At 46.2% G+C, this 17942-nt stretch overlaps 1 protein-coding gene across 3 annotated transcripts in view; it reads left to right on the plus strand.

Moving 5' to 3' along the window:
* JAZF1 (JAZF zinc finger 1) overlaps positions 1-17570 on the plus strand; it is a 272182-nt gene extending 254612 nt beyond the window's left edge. For all 3 annotated transcript variants that reach the window (XM_045008262.1, XM_045008263.1, XM_045008264.1), the window contains one exon: positions 14997-17570. In XM_045008262.1, the coding sequence (XP_044864197.1) occupies positions 14997-15173 (177 nt within the window). In that variant the 3' untranslated portion in view covers positions 15174-17570. The remainder of the gene's footprint in view (positions 1-14996) is intronic.
* The last annotated feature ends 372 nt before the right edge of the window (positions 17571-17942 follow it).

Raw genomic sequence — 17942 nt, forward strand, 5'->3', positions numbered from 1 at the left:
AAGGCTTTTTTAACAGCTGCATAGTAAAGTCCTAAAATGGAATACAAAACTGAAATATGAAAGAGAGAAATGCTGGAAGATTAGTAACGTTTGAAGGTCCATAAATCCTGACCATAGCAAATATACTGTGCATAAAAATGTGCAGTTCTTGAAAATGTGTGCCTTTTATTGATTCTGCAGCTATTCTGAATCACGTACAGCCCCTTTAATTCAGTAATGCTTGTCACAAAACGTATGTGCATGTACGTGGAGATCAGTCACAAGTGGAAATATTGTGCAAAAGAGTGTGTACGCTTTCTATAGCAATGTGTTAGTCCTGTATGTGGAGATTAGTTTGAATTATGAATTACATCATAATTGTTCTCCTCTTCAGGAAAATCTCAGCATAACCTCTTGGGGTGGTGGGGGGAAAAGATATTTTTGGGCTATTTGGAAGTGTCAATGAGCAGATGTGGTCACTTGCAAGATGATCACATTTTCTTTATGGCAAAAGGTATGTAAGGGGAGGAGTGTAGAATAAAAGGTAAATGCTTAGCTCAGGAAGCAAACAAGCCATGGCAATTGTTAGGAGTTACTTTCCCAAGAGGGCATCTGTGCATTGCAGAAAACATTTATTTAGTGGAAAAAGCTAGGAGAAGAACCCTGTAATTTGCTATATCCTGTCTTTTCTCTGTTTGCCTGCCAGCTCCTCTCTCTTTTTACTGCCAAATAAGCAAGCTGTTCCTGCCTGCTTCTGCTATCTCGCTGCCTTCATCTCAAATGCATGAGGACTGTCTACGGGATGTCTTGTGCACCATTAATGGTAGAACAGTCAGACAGGGAACAAATTAACGACCCATAGAGAGGCTGACAAACAGAGAAAGCAGCAAATAAAAAGTACCATGGTTTTAGGAAAATACATATCCCTGTTAAGCCCAGATGGGTAAGGACATTTCCTTTAGCTGTCTCGCTTCCAGTTAGTTGCTTCTGTTTCCTCATTTCTCCTCTTCATCTAATTTATTTTCTGTGTTTATCTTTGTTTCCTCTTCCTTTCGTTTTGTGTCAACTGTATGTCATGTTTCCTCTTGATCTTCCCTCTGTTTAACCCCCACTCAGAAGAAATATTTGCTGAGTTTAGGTAGGAGTCCCGATATCAAGGGATCATGCACTGGAACTTCCTGCTGGATGCTGGGTAATAACATTGATGGCTGTAAAACAGGACCATGGCTACAAACAGGAATATTGATGCACACATACAGTAATTATCAAAATCTCTTTACATCTGAAAAGGTCTAAGTTACTTCTGGTTGGGGGAGGGAGGATGAATGAGCACAGCTTCCTTTTGGCCAGCATTTAGATGATGTGTTTTTATACTATGATGATGATGTATTATTATTTGTATTGTGAGAGTGCCTGGAAGTCCCAGTCAGGGTCTGGGCTCCATTCTGCCTGGCCTGGTACAACAGTAAAAGACTGGCTCTGCACCAAACAGTAATTCATGTAATTAAGCAGTGTTATTAAGACAAGATTCAGCAGTGAGTGTAAAAATATTCTGATGGGGCAGGGAGGATGATGGAAACTGTAATAAGAACATGTCTTTTTTACATGGGCCAGATAAATATCAGAAGTCCCTATTGGCCATCTGCCTAGCTGTTATCCGGTGACAGTTTCCCGTAGGCATCACAATAGAAGTGAGTCACACACATTTAATTGCTGTTTTTCAGTCTTATTTTTTTTAAAGATATGAAATTATCTACCAATAAATTATAACAATAATATTGTTACTCTAGCCTCTATTTACTATAATCTGCCTTAGATTTTTCTTCTAATACAATTGTCAATTTTTTCTAAAATATGACCCTAAGTTTCCTTAAAAGGTTCTAAGTCTCTATATTTGGAAAGATTTTCAAAAGCACCTAAGTAACTCATTAGTGAGAGGTAGATGAGGTAATATCTTTTATCGGAGAAAATTCTGTTGGTAAAAGACATACGCTTTTGCATAACTCATTGACTTCTAGATGCTCTAGCGCAGGGGCGGGCAAACTTTTTGGCCTGAGGGCTGCATCGGGTTTCCAAAATTGTAAGGCGGGCTGGTTAGGGGAGGCTGTGCCTCCCCAAACAGTCAGGTGTGGCCCATCCCCGCCCTCTCCTGCTTCTCGCCCCCTGGCGGCCCCCCCCGGAACTCCTGCCTCATCCAACCCCCCTGTTCCCTGGCAGCCGCTGGATCCCCCACCACCCCATCCAACCCCCATCTCCTTCCTGACTGTTCCCCCCACCCCCGGACCCAATTCAACCCCCCCTTCCCTGTCCTCTGACTGCCCTGAGCCCTATCCACACCCCCGCCCCCGACCACCACCCCAAACTCCCCTGCCCTCTATCCAACCCCCCCCTGCTCCCTGTCTCCTTACCGCGCTGCCTGGAGCACCGGTAGCTGGCAGCGCTAGAGCTGTGCCGCCCAGAGCAGCCAGACAGGCCGCCACGCCATCTGGCTGGAGCCAGCCATGCCACTGCACAGCACAGAGACCAGGTCAGGCCGGGCTCTGCAACTGCGCTGCCCCAGGAGCTCACAGCCCTGCCACCCAGAGCATTGCACCAGCGGCGCAGTGAGCTGAGGCTGCGGGGGAGGGGGAACAGCAGGGAAGGGGCCGGGGAAGTCTCCTGGGCCAGGAACTCAGGGGCCAGACAGGAGGGTCCCGTGGGCTGGATGTGGCTTGTAGTTTGCCCACCTCTGCTCTAGAGTGTTCCTATGTAACTGTATTTATGTATTATTTATCTTCTACATATTTAAAACTTTTAATTTGATCTTTAGCAGTGGTCTAAATGGGTTCCCTTGAATCCAAGATGTGTGTGATATGTTTGAGCTTTGTTTCTCCAAAGCTAAACATTAGGCTCCTAAATCCACATGTAGGTGTATATTGAAGACAGCGGGATTTATGTTTCTAAGGCACTTCTGAAAATCCCACCCTTGTGGGGCCAAAATACGGATTTAAGAGCATAGCATTAGACTCTTACTTCGATAATGTTGGCCGATGTCAATAATGTGTTGTCTAGCTTTGGACAAGCAAAGCTGAAACTTATCTGAAGCTGAGGAACCTATTTAGACAACTGCTACAGATCCAATGAAAAGTTTCAAATATACGTAACAGAAATAATACGTGAATACATAACGTCTGTGTATAGAGTATCTATCACATAGTCTCTGGTCTATGGTAAACATAATAAAAATAGGAGAGTATTTTAAGTGCCCACAAAACTTCCAGATAAGGTTGTTCAAGGGCATTTCCTATCAACACAGTCACTAAAAATCCAGGAAGTCAGCAGTTAGGGCAGGGGTGGGCAAGCTACGGCCCGCGGGACCGTCCTGCCTGGCCCCTGAGCTCCTGGCCCGGAAGGCTCACCCCTGGCCCCTCCCCCGCAGCCTCAGCTTGCTCGCTCCACCGCTGGCGCAATGCTCTGGGCAGCGGGCTGTGAGCTCCTGGGGCAGCGCAACTGCAGAGCCCGGCCTGACCCAGTCTCTGTGCTGCGCGGTGGCGGTAGTGTGACCCGGCTCCAGCTGGGCGGTACGGCTGTAGCGCCACCAGTGCTCCAGGCAGTGCGGTAAGGGGGCAGGGGTGGTGGTCAGGGGGCGGGGATGTGGATGCTGGTCGGGGGGAAACAGGGGGTTGAATGGGGGCAGGAGTCCCAGGGGGCAGTCAGGAAGGACGGGGGGGTTGGATGGGGCATCAGGAATGAGAGGAGGAGTTGGATGGGGCGGTGGGGGTCTGGGGGCAGTCAGGGGACAGGGAGCAAGGGTGTGTGGATGGGGCAGGGGTTCCAGAGGGGTCGTCAGGGAACAGGGGGTGTTGGATGGGGCAGGAGTCTGGGGGAGAAGGGGGCAGATAGGAGGTGGGGACCTGGCCACGACCCCCTCCCCTAACTGGCCCTCCATACAATTTACGAAACCTGATGCAGCCCTGAGGCCAAAAAGTTTGCCCGCCCCTGAGTTAGGGCATCATACGCATCCACACCAAACTCAATTCACGTATCTCTCCATTCAAATATTACAACTGAGCAGATACACTCAGAATTCTCATTGACACAACAAATTCCCTTTCACTTCCAACATGTAGCCACCCACAATGCACACATCCAGTTCCTCTGCACAACACCAGGCACAGTTCAACTCCAAGCTCATAGTTTTTCCATGTACAAATAGCACATTATTGAGTTTCTCCAGTGCACATATATTTAGAGAGCGTACATCATCCCAGAAAGGGAATTGGGTGTGGAGGTTACAGATCTGAGTGCATCTGCTTTACTGTGATGGCTGAATGGAAAGTTCGGGAGTTGAGGTTGGTCTAAAAGTGAACAGTGCCTTAACTGGTGATTTCTAAGGTTTTTGGTGACTGTATTGTTAGGAAATGCACTTGAGCAACATCAGCTACATTTTTTAAAGGCAGCGGTTTCCTGGTTTTTTTTAGAATGTGTAAAAGTTCAGGGTATGATTGGGCAGAGGGCAGCCGAGATCAGTTGGCAAGAGGACATGTAATGATGGCGATAAGCATGGGAAAAACAAGACTAGCGGGGACTGCCAGTTGTGAATGGGGGCTTGGAAAGACTGGGGGCAGCAGTGGCTGGTGGACTATGTAAGGTATAGAGTGGAGATGGTGTAGTGTGCAGCACAAGTTTGCAGATAGAGATGTAGTTAGAGGGTTGTTGGGTAGGGGGAAACTGGAGAACAGCAAAGGTTCGGCAATCAAGAGTGCAGGGGAGGCTGTGGTAGCAGGAGGGGGAGGATATGGGCTGTGTTGAATGGGTGGCATTGGAGTTCACAGAGGCAGCATAGGGTTGGGGAAGTGAGATCCTATGGAGAGGCAGGATTAGCAGGGAGTTTGGGGCAGGGCAGATCACTCCGTAATAGGCAGGATGTCTCTTATGCTGGCAGGATCTGTAATTAATTTGTTTTGGATCTTTCCCAGCTAAGAAATCCTTCCCCTGAGTGGGCAGAGTTTCTCTGTGCTTCACCAACTGGGCTTTCCCTGCTCATTGCAAAGAAACCGATCCCTCTAAATAGCATTATTTCCTTGGGCCCTGCCTATAAAAGGGGATGGGAAGGGCTCAGTGAGCCTGATGGGCCTGGGCTCCCTGAGGCTGGGAAGCCCAGTGGTCTTTCTCTTGAAAATGCTGGCAACTGCCCAAATGGGGACCCCTTCCAGCACCCTCAAAGAATGCAAAGATACCAGCCTCCCCAGAAGAGGATGGGGGAAATGGCTGCTGGGCCTCCTCTCTCCTTCCCCTGCCCCCCCTCCCCAAAGCCTCTTAAGGATGAGCCTTGGGGGAGCCAAGACAGAGAGGCTTGGAGTGGGAGTTGATTTAAGGGCAAAGGAGCATGGGAGAGGCTGGGCAGGCATGAGATAACAAGCAGTGCAGAGGGGGGCATAGAGAAAGAACAAGTCTGGTGGGGTAGATGGAAGAGTGAGAGGAGGAAGCAGACCTGTAGCTCATGGAGTTTGTGAGAGGAAGTGAGCTGGAGTGGATGAGGACTGTGCATCAGAAGCAAGCCCAGTACCTGAGAGAAAGAGGCTTGTCCATGGGGCAGTTTTCTTGCCCTCCTCCACTAAAGATGGCACCTAAAAGCAGCTACGTTTGTCTGGTCAGGAGCAAGCAACTCCTGCATTAATAACCTCACTGTGTGTAAGGTAAACACCACAGACTGTGCAAAAATTAAAGTGAGTGTCCAAGCACTAAACAGAATAAAATGAAACTCCCATTCATGTCCCTGTCTCGTATCCTTGCACATTTGTACTATTCCTGTACATGATCCCAAACTTTAATGCCTTAGCTAGTGGTGGCATCCTAGGGCATACGGTCCTGCCAAACCAATGCCACTGTAGCCACATAAACGCACCAATACCATTACTAGAACTCTTTGGTATCTCCTCCTGTTCTGGTCCTAGTTTAATTGTTCTTTCATCTAGTTTAAGATTTCTGAATGTCTTTCTATGCTGCAGCCTTCTTCCTCAACCGTATGTGTGTCTCATCATTAATCTAAGTATCTAGAGCAATAAAAGTGACAGATTGGTCTGGCAGCGTTGTTCTCTAGACCTCAACAAATTTAACCCAAGACACACAACAAGGTGTTTATATTAGAGCAGTGGAAAAAATTAGGAAGAGTTGACTTGAAGTTCCAACAAAAGTTTTCTTTCAGTGCTTTTATGGAGAGATGTAGATCAAGTTTCATGTTGCGTTGGTTTCTCATAGCCGAACATTTTGCTATTTTTTCAAACCCTTCTCTAACCCAGTTAATCTTAAAACACAAGCCAAGATGGAATTTCCTAGCACCTTCTGCCTGGAAAAAGGCTGTGCTGTCTTTTTCATCCATCTGATTTCTGCACATAAGGTGTTTCAGAATAACTCATTAAAGAATCCAGTAACCAAGTTTCAAGTAAATCCGAAGTGAAACATTTGCCATAAATGATCATGTTATTGCCATGCAAACTGAGGGTATTTATGCTCTGTAGCTTTTACTGCACAGATGCCACCATTAACTGTACATTTTACTTCTAGAATAATAGTCATTTGACAATCTCTTGAGTTGAAGTTATAAAAAAGGGAAAACTTCTTGCACATTACTCTGGGCAACTTTTCAAAAGTTTCTAAAGATAAACGTAGGTTGTGTTGGGTCATTCCTCCATCGCCCCTCCTCCCACCCCCACACACTGTAGCTGAAGATTAGCATTTCATCCCCGATACTCTGTGCTTGAAAATGTGATGAAGCTTGAGAACAAAGAGTTCACAGGCTTCATTTTATACTGAGTTGGAGACAGTTGCTTTAACAAAACAAAAAAAATACATAGCTGAAGAGGCACAGTTCTGTGTGAAATGGGTCAGGAGAAACTTTCCGTGTAGCGTAAGGTGAGATGGGGCATTGTAATGTAGTCTCCTCTACAGCCCACTTACCTTTTATTTTTTCCCTCTCTCTCCTTAATGTGAACTCCACTGATCACTGATTCTCTAGTAAAGGTTGAAAGTTGTGTAATATTTCAGCTGATATGAATTGATTGAAATTGTGTCAGGGAAGATCAGCACAGGATTGGGAACAAAGATTTGTTACTCGGGAGCATAGAATACAACCTATCCCAGTTCAGAATAGATACATCATTGATTGTTTGGAATCAGACTTTAGGAGGACATGTGCTGTGGGAGGTATTACCTTACCTGCATTTCCTGCTTTTCTGATGTTTTTGTTTTGTTATTTCCTGCTTCTGAGGTTTCAGTTTTTGGCTACCAACTTTCATGTTCTGTAAGAGTACAAAGGAACCACAACTCTTTAATGAAGCTTTTTTGTTAGTGAATTGTCCAGCAGCAACTGTAGAGTGAAGGTCATAATCAGAGGGCTTGATTTTCTGAACTTCCACACAGCATGAGCTCTGGGTAGGCATAGCTCAGATTCCCATCTTAACAAAACCCTTCTTGTCCCTTATAACTATTAGAAGGCAGTGTTCAGCATAGTAAAAATTCCTGAATCTAAGCCTGGCTGACTATGCCCTTACATTCTGGGTAGTAATTAGCGCATATTACTATAGCGTTCTCATCCTCTTAGTTTAGTAAATATAGTAAGTGTAGCCAATCAAACCTACAAGCTTTAGAAAGGAGTTGAGTTCTAGGGCTGCGGCCTTGTCGTAGTAATTGCTCTTTGAATGTCCATAAACCTTTCCTCTGGAAGAACAAGAAAAACACTATCCCCTGGACAATTCACAGCTGCTACAATGAAAGTCAATCTCAGACTCTCCTAGTTTATTCAAAGGCCCAGACCCTTGAAGAGGAAGCAGATAATATACTTGGGGCTTGTCTACATGGCTCAGCAAAGTGCATTAGAGGGGTGTGGTTTATAGAGTGCTCTGACTGCCCCATGAAGACTCTGTGGGTGTGATGTAAAAGGCACCTACTTCTACATTAACATGAACTAGCTATCTTTCAGGTAGTGGCAGCAGGGTCCACATGGGGCATTTAGTGCACTCTACAAGTCACACACTTGTAATGAACTTTCCTGTGCCATGTAAACAAGCCTTGGGAGAAAGAGCATGCCTCAGTTAGATGAGTCTTTAATTAATCATCCAACCCACTAAAGGCAGATATATAAAATGTCACAGCTTAGATAGACAACCACAGCCAGTCTCAAAATCTGCAAGAAGAATGTAAGATGTTACCACATAAGGAAAGCAACAGAGGCTTTCAACCAGTCTTAGTACAAGACTCTTGAGCTGCCAGCTTCCTGATCCTGCAAGTGAAACTAAAAGATACTTAAGGATTTTCTTAAAGTTGACATCTTCCCTTAAAAGCAAACTATGCAGGAATAGTGATAGTAGCAATTCTAAGCATAGTAGTTCTTCTCTAAGTCAGCTAGAGAACTCTGGTTTCAGTGGTAAATATCCACAAAGATGGTTATTTATTTTTCAAGTGTGTTTTAAGGGTCAGGGGCTTAGAGAAATGGGGAGGTTTGTGAAATCATGTGAAAGTCCAACCTAAAGGTGACTGTTTCCTGTGCACTTAATTCTCTAGGTACTGTACATGTACAGCAGTGGTTCTATTTACCATAGTGGGCAGCATATGCAGCTTTCTATGTGTTATGTGGGCCGAATCTGCACACAATAATTACACACACACACACTCACTCACTCTCTCTCTCTCTCTCTCTCTCTCTCTGTATGGTCCTGAGGATGTCACATGGGCCGCAGTTGTGTGCTGACTGGGCAATGGGTTGAGAACCACTGATGTAATGCTATCAAGCTTTCTTGCTGTCTCATGGAAAAAAAAATAAAAATCTTAAAATAAAAATAGGCCAAATGGTGATAGCTGCTTTGAGCCCTTTGAAGGAGTGTAGCTGAATACTACTGTGCTCACTCATTTTTGCTTGAATATGTTCCTTAGAGCTTGTCTAAAGATACGTAGAGCGTGGAAGGCTAGCACAACATAGACTTACCCCCCCAGCTCATTGCGTGCTAACTGTCCATGTGGAACCTACTGCCACACACTAAAAGTTTCCCTGTGTTTTGATCCACCCTGCTTTGAAACGGGAGATTAAAGCGCACCACAGAATTTTTCATGCACGGCAGCAGGGCCCACACAGGCAGGTGGTAGGCTACAAGCTAGCGTAAGGTAGATTTACACCCCGGCTTGCCGTGAACTGTTGGTAAGACAAGCCCTAAGTCAACTTCCTGGTGTTTTCCAATAGCATTAAATGAACCATTGGAAAATCCCTATTCAAAGTGTTAGGAAGTAAAGAACATCTATTTTCCTTCGAGTGAGGGTCCCTATATGTATTCCAAACATAGGTGTGCCATGTGCTGGAAGTTTTCAGCAGCAGTCTGTTTACCTGTATGCATGTCGTATGTTGCCTCGTGCTCCAGACAAGGTTGTGAGGCCATGCGAGGCGATGCCTGCTCTGTTCCCTCATAGTGCTATGTGGTTGGAGTCCAGAATCTTCTCTTCCACTTGCTCGTAATCTCTACAAGAACAACTGTCCGTTATATTTAGTTAGCTAGTTTGGTTTTTTTCTTCTTAGTCATGTACAGAGTCTATAGTGTAGTTACTTGCCCCACTCGGGGGCTGCCCCGACTTTGTCGGGGGACTACGCTCTGCATTCTGGGATTTAAGAACTGTGCCTCATGCCCTCAATTCATTCTCCGTGAGAGATGAGCACTGCCGTTGCTTATACTACCTAGGAGGAGCGCATCTTGCCACACATTGCGACATCTCTAAGTCCTTTCCCCTGCAGACCCATGAGGCTCATCTCCTGCGACTCAGGAAGTTCCTCATGGAAGAAGCTTTCCGGCCCCTTGCAGAATCTGATCCTGGACTGGCAGAACCAGCGGTGCACCACCCTTCACCAGTGGTGAGCATCCTACCCACCACCCAGATCTGACAAGGTCAAGCAGGAGAGTTGCAAGTGCTTTCATGGCCATCGCAGCAAGTTGCTATTACGAGCTTTGCCAGGTCGGGCGAGACGTTGCATGTGAACGGCACCTGCCACCTCCTAAGGTTCCCCATGCAGCGGGTAAAGCTAAAAAGGAGGCAACATAGGTAGCGTTGGCTACCACACTAGCCATACCACAAGACAGCCCTCCACACTGTGCATCTCCACTGCAACATGAGTCCCCATGCTCTACACCACATACACACCCCTGCTTCAGCAGTCAGCGGGACGTGCCATGGACAGCTGGACAAGCCAAACACTTGCTCCCCACAGTGCACTTCGACCTGCCATATTCCCCCCTTGCTGCTGCTTTTGGCTTTGCAGCCCCCCCACCAACAGCTGCACTTCTCTTCCTGGGCTGGAGACCACACCCCATGGTTGCGGGACCACCTTCATTGACAGCTGCCACCATCCGAGATCTCTCTGGACTCCAAGGCCTTCTCAGCAAAGGAACCATCATTCTTCCCGGTCCCCAGGTGTTGCTCAGACTCCCGGGCATGGCCACCGCACCAGGCAGGGTATGCTCCAACCCTGCCACATTGGTATGTGTACTCCTGAGGCCTGCAGTATCCCTAGGACTAGACCCTTTGAGCACACTGGCCAACATGGGACGCTTACCACCACCCATATCCATCTTCTCATGCGTTGCACCCTTCCATCTGGGCCCCTTCGCCAGAACCATCCAGCTCGGACCTGGAGGCAGAGACAGCAAGGGAGCCGATACCAACAACAGCCTCCTATCTGGATGGAGCACTGATTCCCCTGACCTTCTCGCCTCCTGATGACCACCACTAATACCAGCAGCTGCTGCAGAGGGTGGCCCTGAATTTGGGCATCCCATGGGAAGAAGTCCAGGACCAACACCATCAGCTCCTAGACATTCTCCAGCCTAGGGGACTGTCCTGCATTGCATTTCCCATAAACAAAGCCATCCTTCAAACTGCACGGGTGGTCTGGCACACACCAGTGTCCTGCACCCCCACAGCCATCCAAAGGGGCTGATTTCCTTCCCCTGACTCCTCCTCACTTTGCTGGTGGCGCACGCAGTGATGGAACAGGTGAGGGAGCACTCACACACCTCCACTCCTCCAGATAGGGTAGCAACGCACCTAGAGCTCCTGGGATGCATAGTTTACTCCTCTGCAGCCCTGCAATTCTGCACATCAAACTACCAGGCTCTGCTAACAAAGTATGATTTTAGAACTATGCCAAGCTAATAGAGTTCTTGGAGCATCTCCTGCAGGACAAGCAACAGCATTTCCAAGCCCTCGTGGAGGAAGGTCACTTGTCGGCCAGGTTTACCCTCTAAGCAGTGATGGATGTGGCAGACACATCCTCCCGGTCCCTGCCACAGGCATAGTGATGCAACAGGAGGCCTGACTGCAGTTCTCCGGCTTCCCGAGTGAGATCCACACCACCATCCAGTTCCTCACCTTTGACAAGGACAAGTCATTATCGGCAAAGACAGATGAGTCCCTACAACTCTGTAAGGACTCGCAAATGACTCTCTCGTCTCCAGGAATTTACAGAAGCAACAGAAGTCACCCTGCCAACCATGGCCCTATGCACCGTACCAGCCCATGTACACCTTGTATCAAGACCCCGCCTGACAGCACCTCAGATCACACCATCCACAACCGTCAGCCTCTGTCACCTACTCTGCCATACCATGGCACCAATCTAAGGCCCAGTTTTGGCAAGCCCCCATCGTCACCACCTCCAGCCCCCCTTACTGCCTTTGGGGCCCATCTTGCCCACCACTGGGGCAAGATCACCACGCATCGTTGGGTATTGGAGGTTGTGAGATATGGCTATTCTATCGAGTTCCTTACCTTCCCCTCTTCCCCTCCAGCGCCTCCTGGGAGTCTCTCTCATCGCAACCTCCTACAGTGTGTGGCAAACACCCTCCTAATGAAAGGTACAATTGAACCCGTGCCTTCCCTCTTCAATCGGTAAGGGTTTCTACTCCCTATACTTTTCTCATCCCAAAGAAGGGAGGATGTCTCCGCTCTAGCCTCGATCTCTGCTTACTTAACAACTTCATCAGAAAGGCCATGTTCCATATAGTGACACTCGCATCAATTATCACCTCCTTCCCCAGGGGGTATGGTTCACAGCCCTCAACATGAAGGACGCATACTTGCATAGCGATATCCATCCAGTCCATCCAGTTCCTTTGCTTCTATGTGGGTGACAACCACTGCCACTTCAGAGTTCTCCCCTTTGGTATTGCCATTGCCCCATGAGTCTTCACAGTGGTGGTTGCAGCCCAGCTACAATGCCTGGGGTATTCTGTGTGTGTTTCCTTACTTGGATGACTGGCTCTTGGTGGCGACAATCTTTGCCAAAACGACATCACCCATCCTCACTGTCCACTCGCTCCTTGCCGTATGCTTCTGCGGTGGTGGTGTTGGAGAGGAGCTGAATGTGTTGGTTGTGGATAAGAGGCAGGAATGTGTGGCGGTTAAGCGGACTGCCTGCAGCTTTAGGATATTGATGCGCATGTGTGCCTTGCGATAAGTTCAAGCCCCTTGTGCGGCACAGCCATCTAGGTGGACTCCCCAACTAGCCAGGGAGGCATCCGTGGTAAGGGGGTCATGGGGCCAGAGGTGGCGAACGGGAGGCCTTGCAGCATCAGTCCACCAGGTGAGGGACATGCAGACCAGCCATGGGTCAGTGTCCAGATGGTTGGTGTGGGGCCTGCAGACTGAAGGGAGCCAGAGTTGTAGACAGTGAGTGTGGGTATGTGGCATCACATGGGGTGCAGGCCACCATGTGGCTGAGGAGACAGAGAGCGGCGCACTGTGGTGTGTGTGAGGTATGAGCATTATGTGGGCTGTCAGGACGGCAAAATGGTCCACCAGGAGGAAGGCTCAAGGTGCCATTGAATCTAAGCGTGCCCTGATGTACCCCAGGCGTTGTAGTTGTGCTGCGACCACCGCTCCTCCTGGTAGCCTTGTTCTGGCCCAGATAGTTCTGGTTACTCAGACTCACCTCCCGCCCCCAATCGGTCTCCATGATCTGCCAGACCTCCTCACCCAGGACCCGGGCAGAGTCCATCATCCCAGCCCAGACCTGCTTCGATTGATGGCCTGGTTTTTGAATGGGGATTGCATGTAGACAATGCCTGCTCCACTCATACTTATGCACAGCAGATGATCTTCCACTCTAGTGTGCTACACAGCGAAATGGAAGCGTTTCACCTCCTGGGCACACCACCACCGTTTCCCTCAAGTACATCTCTCTCCCCATCACCCTAGACTACCTCTTAGACCTTAAGACCTCAGGCCTCTCCCTTAGCTCTGTCTAGTCCACCTGGTGGCTCTTAGTGCCTTGCTCCCACTTGTGGATGGCCACTTGGTGTTTACTTACCCTCCCACCACCCAATTTCTGAAAGAGCTGACAAACAGCTTCCCTCTGGTTCTCACACCTGCCCCTCCTTGGAACTTCAATCTTGTGCTCTCTGCCCTCACCAGACCTCCCTTTGAGCCCCTGGTCACATGCTCTGTCTCACACTTATCCATGAAGGTCTTCTTCCTTGTAGCCATCACCTCCACTCGGCGGGTCAGCAAACTGGTGGCCATGATGGCTGACCGCCCCATCCCCCATATACGGTCTTCCATAAGGACAAACCACCCTAAGTTTCTCCTGAAAGTGGTCTCGGAGTTCTGCCTCAACCAATCCATCCATTGCCTGGACTTCCACCCTAAATCGCATATCACTCCCACAGACAAGACCCTGCAGTCCGTGGATGTCTGCTGTGCGCTCACATTCTACCTAGACAGGGCCCATGCCTCTCCATGTCTCTTTGTTGCCATTATGGAGAGGTCCAGGGGCCAAGCCTTCTCCTCTCAGCGCATAGCCAAGTGGATCTCTGCTTGCGTCATGGAGTCCAATACCACATGCACAGTCTAAAGCCACACTAATTGGCAGAATTACAGCCCACTCCACAAGGGCCCAAGCAACCACCTCCACCTTCCTGGCAGATGTCCCCTGGTACGATATCTGCCAAGTGGCGACCTGGCACTCTGTACACACCTTCACCACCCACTAGAGCAGTGGTTCTCAAACATTTGTACTGGTGACCCCTTTCATACAGCAAGTCTTTGAGTGCAACCTCCTTTATAAATTAAAACACTTTTATATTTAACACTATTATAAATGCTGGAGGCGAAGTGGGGTTTGGGAATGGAAGCTGACAGCTCATGACCCCCCCCCATAATAATCTTGCGATCCCCCCAAGGGGTCATGACCCCCAGTTTGAGAACCCCTGCACTACAGCATCAACAGAGGGGCAGCCGAAGATGTGACCGTGGACCATGCCATCCTGCGGATGGCTGTACCTCTCACGTATCTTCGAGCTGATTGCTGCTTGGTACTCACCCGTGTTTGGGATGGATGGATGGATAGATAGGGACTATCACTTGAAGAGGAGGTTACTTACCTGTAACTGGAGGTTCTTCAAGATGTGTGGTCCCTATTTGTATTCCAATACCCACCCACCGTCCCCTCCGCTGCAGACAGACAGCCCGATTCAGCAGTAAGAGAATGACTAAGGGAGCATCGCCCTGCATGGCCTGTTATAACCTCACCTGGAGTACGAGGCAACATACAAAGTGCATGCAGGCCAGTGGACACAGCTGCTGAAAACTTCTGGTGCATGTCATGCATGCGCACTCATGTTTGGAATGCAAATAGGGACCACACATCCCGAAGAACTTCCAGTTACAGGTAAGTAACCTCCTCTTTCTTGTCATACCACATATTAATTTTAAAAAGGTTAACCATTTAGTGATAGGTTACAAGGTAAGTTTGACCCATTAAAACTGTATGCCCTAGTTTGCAGACTATGCCTTCCTAGGGCCCGAGCCCTTAGTCGTGTCTTGAATGAATTAGAAGGGAGGGCATATTTGTACTGTAGCAAACACCTAGAGACAGTTACTAATAATTATGCAATTTTGTCCCAAAAAGTTTAATAGTCTATTCCGGTTTTTATAGCAGGAAGCCAAGCCATTATGTTAGACGATGTATGACAACCAATATTTCACTCTTTCACCCACAGAATGTGAACGGTATAAAGTACCATGCCAAGAATGGCCACAGAACACAGATCCGTGTACGCAAACCATTCAAATGTCGTTGTGGAAAGAGTTACAAGACAGCTCAGGGCTTGCGGCACCACACAATCAATTTCCATCCCCCAGTGTCTGCTGAGATTATCAGGAAGATGCAGCAATAACATGCTGGTCACAAATGTGCCAAGAAATCCTCACCAGCAGTTGCTGATTTTGAAAACAGCCACCTTTTTCAGGGGAAGCATTCAGCAACCCTTTAAAAAAAATGAAATGCATGCTTTAAATTTTTCTGTAATTTTGGAATGATGTATCTTTGTAGAGTTAATGATTTTGTACATTTGCACTTGTAATCATCATACCCATTTTCATTACTTTGATATAAGGTGCTAAAAAAAGCTATAGGTTCTTCAGAACACTTTCCCCAAAACAAAAATTAGGGGGTGTTGCATATTTAGTTGTACTGCAGTGTTAAATAGGGGCGTGAAGAGGAAAGCTTGGCACTGACATCATTTCAAGATTGTAATGTGGTTGAAGATTTTCAACACATCCGTTCATGTGTGTGTAAAACCAAAACAATACCACCATTGTCAAACTGGTTAACATGCCTTACATAATGGAGTTATCAGTGGTGTAGCAAGTCTTTAGGTATTGGAAATATAAATAAGAAAGAATGTTTAACATAATATGCTAAAAATATTTTCATACTTAAATAACATACATAAAAAGGTGTGCTTGCTGTATTTTATATTATCTTGCAAATTCTTTTTTCCCTTTTGAAATGCTGAAAATCTTGCCATTTGAACTAGTAAACAATCACCTTTAGTGTTAGCATTATTACTTTGTTTTTATACAAGATGATGTATTAAGTTCATGCCCATCAAACTTTTGAGGACCAAGATCCCAGGCCAACTAAATATTTTCTCCTGAAATCTACTGTTAGAAAGACACTTCGAAATACTTAAGTGCAAATTTGTGTGTGAGAGAGAAACAATTCTATCTTCATCTCAGATGAAGTTTTAAAGCACTTTGTAGTTCTCTGTTGCCAACAGATTTAATGTTTTATGCGTTGCCAATTCTTGCAACTACAGTACTAACTTATGCCTGTGGTTGCAAATAAAAATTCTAAGCTTGGTTTAAGGAGGTATGTTATTTGTGTTACAGAAATTTCTAGTGACCCTCCTTCACGTTCATTATATTTTGAAATTTTCTTTGTATATTTTTTGCCTCTTATTGTAGATCACTGCATTCCAATTGGAAATGTCTGTTTAGCTTTACAAATCACTTTGCTGAAATATGACATGAGCCTTATTGAAGATGAAGTGCTTCTTGCAGCCAGATTGACTTGAAACAAGAGCCATTATAAAATAACTTGTCTGGACCATACATGAACATATATTTCTTACAGTACCATCATGCCTTGAGCATTCTTCTCTCACAAGTGCTATTCTTTGAAGCTTAGGGTACGTCTGTACTACCCACCGGATCGGCGGGTAGTGTTCGATGTATTGGGGATCGATCTATTGCGTCCAGATGAGACGCGATAAAAAAAATCGATCCACGAATTGACACCCGTACTCCCCCTCGACAGGAGGAGTAAGCAGAGTCGATGGGGGAGGTGCGGCAGTTGACTTGCCGCTGTGAGGATGGCCAGGTAAGTCAAACTAAGATGCTTTGACTTCAGCTACCCGAACAGCGTAACCAAAGTTGCGTATCTTAGTTCGAACATGCCTCCCCAGGCCCCCGCTAGTGTAGCCCAGGCCTTAGATTAAAACACCTATAAAAATTCAGACTTATTTCCCATGAAAACAAATTAAGTGTTTTGAAGTGTAGTAACTTTCCTCTCTCCCTGTATTTTGCATGAAAGTTCAGACAAATGGGAAACAGACCTCTCAATTTTTCTAAAACATTTAAATGAACTTTGAAAGGATGACAATTTTCTGTTAACCAACTATTGACTCCCTCATAATGAGGTTTTAAAGAAGCATTTGCAAAACCCCCATTTAAACAAATCATTGCCTCAAATCCAGAGGAGGAGATAGCGTTGTCTGTTTAGTTTAAATGATCCAGACATGAGAATCAATTTGTTGATGTATAAAAGATCTCGTTTGGCTAGTTCCTACCTTCTGAACTGTTTTGGCAGCAGATTGGGACAGCAAGTATCATTTGGCTCTGTTCTAGTGCAAGAAACTATAGGCTGGTTAAGTTAATTTAACAGCTAAACAGTCATAAAAAGTCATTGCATGTAAATTCCTTTCAACTATGAAAATGAAATTCCAGTTTCTATTTACCTATTCATTGTGACAGTATTATTAAACAGGTAAAGATGGGACTATTTTGTTATACTGTGTATAGTGAATGTATTGTACTGTGTCTGTGAAAAGTGTGCTTTAAATTATATTTTCATATGTTTTGTTGGGGACAAAGTACATTAAGTTTGAAAGTGACAGAGGTTTGTTTTAGAACTGAAGGCAACTTAATGAATCAAAATTCCTGTCAAGAAAGCTGCTTATAAATGTAAATCAAATCACATTTAAAATAAACTGCCTCTGACCCAAAACAAATATGAATGCTTCATTATTACTTCTCATTATCTTTAAGGGTGATCAGTTTGATCTGCACAGACTGATAGTATTTTTATGCATTATTTATTTCCTTTTTTGGCAGTTTGTCAATACAATAATTAAAACCAAATGCACCAAAACATCCGGGCAACCTGTTTAGTTGTCAAATTCTGTGGAATGCTACAAACTATGCTTAAAAAAAGCTACATCAAGATTTTCAAGATGTGCCAGTTGTTAGTTGTAGCCACCAGCTTCTTTCCTGTTTCCCACACAAAACACTCTCCAACATTTTTAAAGAAAAAGTGAATTCTTCTGAGGCTGTTCGATAATGACATCTTCATTCAGAGATTCAAGACTGGCCAGGTAAAGTGT

Source organism: Mauremys mutica, chromosome 2, assembly GCF_020497125.1.
Source record: "Mauremys mutica isolate MM-2020 ecotype Southern chromosome 2, ASM2049712v1, whole genome shotgun sequence".
Taxonomy (NCBI): Eukaryota; Metazoa; Chordata; order Testudines; family Geoemydidae; genus Mauremys; species Mauremys mutica.